General features: G+C 43.5%; 2 protein-coding genes and 1 long non-coding RNA gene across 3 annotated transcripts; all 3 read right to left on the minus strand.

The window, feature by feature from the left end:
• Positions 1 to 228: 228 nt before the first annotated feature.
• Positions 229 to 1118, minus strand: LOC127918372 (uncharacterized). The gene is made up of 2 exons (XR_008099787.1): positions 989 to 1118; positions 229 to 947 (listed from the first exon to the last, which is right to left on the minus strand). It is a non-coding gene; the product is annotated as an uncharacterized LOC127918372 (long non-coding RNA).
• A 160-nt stretch (positions 1119 to 1278) lies between these two features.
• Positions 1279 to 6413, minus strand: LOC127905994 (zinc finger protein ZFP2-like). Its single transcript, XM_052501644.1, has 3 exons — positions 6326 to 6413; positions 1394 to 3022; positions 1279 to 1302 (listed from the first exon to the last, which is right to left on the minus strand). Exons 2-3 carry the CDS (start codon positions 3014 to 3016, stop codon positions 1279 to 1281), a joined length of 1647 nt encoding a protein of 548 aa, XP_052357604.1. The 5' UTR covers positions 3017 to 3022; positions 6326 to 6413.
• On the minus strand, positions 3050 to 4961 carry LOC127918373 (Kruppel-like factor 18). The gene is made up of 4 exons (XM_052501646.1): positions 4333 to 4961; positions 3730 to 4281; positions 3559 to 3684; positions 3050 to 3390 (listed from the first exon to the last, which is right to left on the minus strand). Exons 1-4 carry the CDS (start codon positions 4877 to 4879, stop codon positions 3050 to 3052), a joined length of 1566 nt encoding a protein of 521 aa, XP_052357606.1. The 5' UTR covers positions 4880 to 4961.

Consider the following 6413-nt stretch of genomic DNA (forward strand, 5'->3'; position numbering starts at 1 on the left):
GAGAACTTAACAAGAACTGTGCTATTAACATAAATAGTGTACATGTATAAACTGCATGGGTATTAATGATAATAATAACTAAAAGGGGGGCTGGGTTCTTTCTTTCTCTCTCTCTCTCTCTCTCTCTCTCTCTCATATATATAATATTAGGTACCAAGATTGAACTGTGACTGAACTGAGGAGTCAAAACAATAAAAAATATAAAAAAAGTCTACACACACACACACACCACGTAACTCAATGATTTTAATGAACCAATGTTTCTGTACACAGTGAATTTGGAGGAGGGGGGGGGGGTGGAATGTTCATATATAATAAATTAAAACCAAATTCAGAATCTGTAGAACTGGATTCAAGCACAGATGTGGGAAAAGAGGTCACTGGAACGCAGGACGCGTCATTGGCTCACATTCAACAAATCTGATCCAACCAAGTGGATATATTCGTCCAATCCGTCGTGTGATTTGTGATGTAACAGGCCCACAAAGTGGTTTCGAAATATTTGTCTGTTTCCTCTGCATGACACATTTTTGAAGTTGTCCCTTTCCCTGTTGAGAAGAAGTAACTGCTGAACGCTAACATCCTGGCTCTTATGAGCTTGTAGCATCAACGATCTGTGTTCGTCAAAGTCCTTTTGTTACTGTAATGCAGTTGATTTGGTGATGATGACAGGAACATGTGTTAGTGGGTTGACATCCATACAAACATTATACTCTGATTCTTACCTCAACATATAGTGAGGGGACCATGAGGAGATTCAGGATCTTTCCCCCATGGCATCTTTCTCCCACCTGTGTCCATGGCATCTTTCTCCCACCTGTGTCCATGGCATCTTTCTCCCACCTGTGTCCATGGCATCTTTCTCCCACCTGTGTCCATGGCATCTTTCTCCCACCTGTGTCCATGGCATCTTTCTCCCACCTGTGTCCATGGCATCTTTCTCCCACCTGTGTCCATGGCATCTTTCTCCCACCTGTGTCCATCCCACCTGTGTCCATGGCATCTTTCTCCCACCTGTGTCCATGGCATCTTTCTCCCACCTGTGTCCATGGCATCTTTCTCCCACCTGTGTCCATGGCATCTTTCTCCCACCTGTGTCCATGGCATCTTTCTCCCTGTGTCCATGGCATCTTTCTCCCTGTATCCATGGCATTTCTATTGTTTTCCCGAGTTCCATTCACCTCTTTACCGCATATATATTATATATATAGAATAGACAGGTGTCATAATGCCTAGTGCCAGAGGAGTCCAGCAGCGGAACTTTGGACTTTTCTGAGTTTATGGAAGGTTCTGGAACTGATCCTGGGGAGGCAGATGGATCTGGAACTTTGTGCTGTTCAGATTTATTTGAGGATTCTGGAACTGATCCTGGGGAGGCAGATGGATCTGGAACTTGGTGCTGTTCAGATGTATTTGAGGGTTCTGGAACTGATCCTGGGATCTGGAACTTTGTGCTGTTCAGATTTATTTGAGGCAGATGGATCTGGAACTTTGTGCTGTTCAGATTTATTTGAGGGTTCTGGAACTGATCCTGGGGAGGCAGATTGGTACACACTTCACCTGTTGCGTGTGATTTCTGGTGCACTTTCAATGTTCCTGTTCTAGCAAAGCTCTTTCCACATTCTCCACAGATGTACGGCTTCTCTCCTGTGTGTGTTCGCATGTGATCTTTCAGGTGTTGCGAATGAGCGAATTTCTTCTCACACTGATCGCAGATATGAGGTTTCTCTCCGGTGTGCATTCGCAGGTGTGCTTTGAGTTGTTGCGAATGAGCGAATCTCTTCTCACACTGATCACAGACAAACGGCTTCTCTCCAGTGTGTGTTCTCATGTGGGATTTCAGGTGTTGTGGTTGAGTGAATTTCCTCTCACACTGATCACAGCTAAATGGCTTCTCTCCTGTGTGCGTTCGCAGGTGTTCTTTCAGGTGTTGCGAATGACCAAATTTCTTCCCACATTGATCACAGCCGTAAGGTTTCTCTCCAGTGTGCATTCTCTGGTGAACTTTCAACCTGCCTGATTCACGGAAGCTCTTCCCACACCGGTCACAGCAGTACGGTTTCTCTCCTGTATGAGTCAGCTTATGTTTAATCAGGGTTCCTGACAGAGCAAAACTTTTCCCACATAGATCACAGCTGTAAGGCTTCTCTCCTGTGTGTGTCCTCCGATGGTTAGCCAGGGTATGTGATTCAAAGAAACTCTTCCCACAATCCGCACAGCTGTAAGGCTTCTCTCCAGCATGTTGTTTTCGCTTGTGCTTTGCCAGGGATCCCGGATTGACAAAGCTCTGCCCACACTGATCACAGACATACGGTTTCTCTCCTGTGTGCGAACGACGGTGGCTGGCCAGTAGGCCTGACTGAGAAAAGCTCTTCCCACACTTCTCACAGCTGTAGGGTTTCTCTCCAGTGTGTGTTCGCTGGTGTCGGTTCAGATTGAAGGCTACGTTAAAAGTCTTCCCACATACATCACAGCTATGCGGTTTCTCTCCGGTGTGTGTTCTCAGATGAGTTGCCAGGCTTCCTGACTGTGTGAATGTCTTCCCACACTGACTACAACAGTAAGGCTTCTCTCCAGTGTGTGTTCGCTGAGTCACTTCCGACTGTCGAGGCTTCCCAGCTTCACGGCAGTCTGCAGCGTCCCCATCACCATCAGACTGGCTGGGACTCGAGGACACGCTGCTTGATGCACTGGAGCTCACGGTTACATGTCTACCATCCTCCTGTCTACCATCCTCCTGTCTACCATCCTCCTGTATACCATCCTCCTGTATACCATCCTCCTGTATACCTCTGATGTCCTCTTTCAGTCGGAGTAACCAAGACTTTGAATCCTCATTTTCCCAGATTTCCTCCATGATTTGACGCCGCAGCGTGCGTTCACTGTTTTCTTTACCTTTGAACCGATCCTCGGATCCTATTCCACAACGAACGCACAGGTAACATAAGTTGTCCTTGGTTAGGGTGTATAAACTCTGTTCCAGTCCATCCAACAGCTTGTCCCTCTTTAGACTCATGTTGTCCTGCTGGTGGGAACAACAACAATGCAGTCAATGGCAAGACAGCAGGAAGTCCAAACACTTTAGATGACCTGAAGAAGAAGACAACAGCAGGAAGTCCATACACTTTAGATGACCTGTAGTAGAAGACAGCAGGAAGTCCATACACTTTAGATGACCTGTAGTAGAAGACAGCAGGAAGTCCATACACTTTAGATGACCTGTAGAAGAAGAGAGCAGGAAGTCCATACACTTTAGATGACCTGTAGAAGAAGAGAGCAGGAAGTCCATACACTTTAGATGACCTGTAGTAGAAGACAGCAGGAAGTCCATACACTTTAGATGACCTGTAGAAGAAGAAGACAGCAGGAAGTCAATACACTTTAGATGACCTGTAGAAGAAGACAGCAGGAAGTCCATACACTTTAGATGACCTGTAGAAGAAGACAGCAGGAAGTCCATACACTTTAGATGACCTGTAGAAGAAGACAGCAGGAAGTCCATACACTTTAGATGACCTGTAGTAGAAGACAGCAGGAAGTCCATACACTTTAGATGACCTGTAGAAGAAGACAGCAGGAAGTCCATACACTTTAGATGACCTGTAGTAGAAGACAGCAGGAAGTCCATACACTTTAGATGACCTGTAGAAGAAGACAGCAGGAAGTCCATACACTTTAGATGACCTGTAGAAGAAGACAACAGCAGGAAGTCCATACACTTTAGATGACCTGTAGTAGAAGACAGCAGGAAGTCCATACACTTTAGATGACCTGTAGAAGAAGACAGCAGGAAGTCCATACACTTTAGATGACCTGTAGTAGAAGACAGCAGGAAGTCCATACACTTTAGATGACCTGAAGAAGAAGACAGCAGGAAGTCCATACACTTTAGATGACCTGTAGTAGAAGACAGCAGGAAGTCCATACACTTTAGATGACCTGTAGTAGAAGACAGCAGGAAGTCCATACACTTTAGATGACCTGTAGAAGAAGACAGCAGGAAGTCCATACACTTTAGATGACCTGTAGAAGAAGAAGACAGCAGGAAGTCCATACACTTTAGATGACCTGTAGTAGAAGACAGCAGGAAGTCCATACACTTTAGATGACCTGTAGTAGAAGACAGCAGGAAGTCCATACACTTTAGATGACCTGTAGTAGAAGACAGCAGGAAGTCCATACACTTTAGATGACCTGTAGTAGAAGACAGCAGGAAGTCCATACACTTTAGATGACCTGTAGAAGAAGAAGACAGCAGGAAGTCCATACACTTTAGATGACCTAGATGACCTGAAGAAGAAGACAGCAGGAAGTCCATACACTTTAGATGACCTGTAGAAGAAGAAGACAGCAGGAAGTCCATACACTTTAGATGACCTGTAGAAGAAGAAGACAGCAGGAAGTCCATACACTTTAGATGACCTGTAGTAGAAGACAGCAGGAAGTCCATACACTTTAGATGACCTGTAGAAGAAGACAGCAGGAAGTCCATACACTTTAGATGATCTGTAGTAGAAGAAGAGAGCAGGAAGTCCATACACTTTAGATGATCTGTAGTAGAAGAAGACAGCAGGAAGTCCATACACTTTAGATGACCTGTAGTAGAAGACAGCAGGAAGTCCATACACTTTAGATGACCTGTAGAAGAAGAAGACAGCAGGAAGTCCATACACTTTAGATGACCTGTAGAAGAAGACAGCAGGAAGTCCATACACTTTAGATGACCTGTAGTAGAAGACAGCAGGAAGTCCATACACTTTAGATGACCTGTAGTAGAAGACAGCAGGAAGTCCATACACTTTAGATGACCTGTAGTAGAAGACAGCAGGAAGTCCATACACTTTAGATGACCTGTAGTAGAAGACAGCAGGAAGTCCATACACTTTCGATGACCTGTAGTAGAAGGATAGTGTCAAAATATATATACATCCAATACTTTGATGTTTACAGATCACATGTTACCGATTGAATATTTCCATGGCATTTCAATTTTTGATGTGAAGACATGCTGTTGTAATATCAATTAATGCTTTTTATGTATATTGCATGTTTATATAACATTAGTATTTAGAGGCTATTAATCTCAACACTTTACACTCTACCTGTAAAGGGTTGGAAATGGCAGATTAGGTCACTGATAAGGGAATTACATTGGAACACAGTGGCTGTACAGTAACATTCTACACATGATGTCAGAGCTCAGAGCTGTATGAGAGTCAACTGATAGATGCTCTTAAAACGTGAGCACCACACAGCACACACACACACAACAAGATCTCACCCCATCCCTCCTGCTAATTGGGACTTCAGCATTGTGTCGTCGGAGTAAGAGAGGACTCTATGTGTTCTGAGTTAAGGATTAGAATCAATTCCGCTCTGATGTCATTCATATAAGCATCTTGGAGATGCAGGGTGAGATGGAGATGCAGGGTGGAGATGGAAGATGCAGGGTGGGACACTGAGAGATGCAGGGTGGAGATGGAGATGCAGGGCTGGGTTCCAAACCCCAAAAATCTACAAGTGCTTGCTTCAGTTCCTCAATGGCAAAGCTAGGAAGTCCAAAAAATTATAATTGAACACCTTAAAGATGATGGCTCTTTCGTTGTGTCAAAGTGCAATGAGATGACTTAGTATCAGAGCACACATTGAAGAGGTGTGTGGCCACTTGGAGACACCAGTTAGTCCTCTTACTGAAACCCTTGTCATTTCTGGTCTTAGTTGCACCTACCCAAGCCCTTGATCCTGACTCTGTTGCATTACACATAAGAGTAATTGGATGAAGGCATCTTCTGTACAGGGAGTTTTGTTAATAGCCCCGATGCTTGGATGAACATTAACACACAACACGTGCGGTAAGGTTTGGAAGCCATGGACCTTATCTTTCATATCAGAGAGAACTCATTTTTACAGAAAAAAAAGAAAAGGTTAAATTGATGCATTCTAATGATGTTTCTGAATGTCTCCAGTGTATTTTATGATGTTATAAAGAGAGGACCATAGATGTTATTTATATAATACTATCTACTGTATTCTGTGATGCTATGTTGTAATCAGGATATTCTAATATTTAAAAAGTTGTGTGTAGAGGGAACCATTTCAAGGGAAGCATCTCATTTCGTGACGTAATTCATCAAATCGTCTCTAGAACATGACTATATCATAGGTATAATAATAATTTTAAAAACGGTAACCTTGATTGAATAAGACACAAATAAACCTTCCACTATTCTATAAAGACCTGTCCAGTAAAGTCAGCATGAATTCACATATTCATTGAGTTGACCTGTATTTAGCTTACAGTTAGCTAACGATAGCATTAACTCACCAGCGGTAAAAGGACAAATCCAAAGTTTCCACGGGATGACCGTTACTTTAGTTGACGTTGAGATTGAATTGTCGTTGCTCTGATGTCA

The sequence above is a fragment of the Oncorhynchus keta genome, unplaced genomic scaffold (assembly GCF_023373465.1).
Source record: "Oncorhynchus keta strain PuntledgeMale-10-30-2019 unplaced genomic scaffold, Oket_V2 Un_contig_14032_pilon_pilon, whole genome shotgun sequence".
Classification (NCBI taxonomy): Eukaryota; Metazoa; Chordata; class Actinopteri; order Salmoniformes; family Salmonidae; genus Oncorhynchus; species Oncorhynchus keta.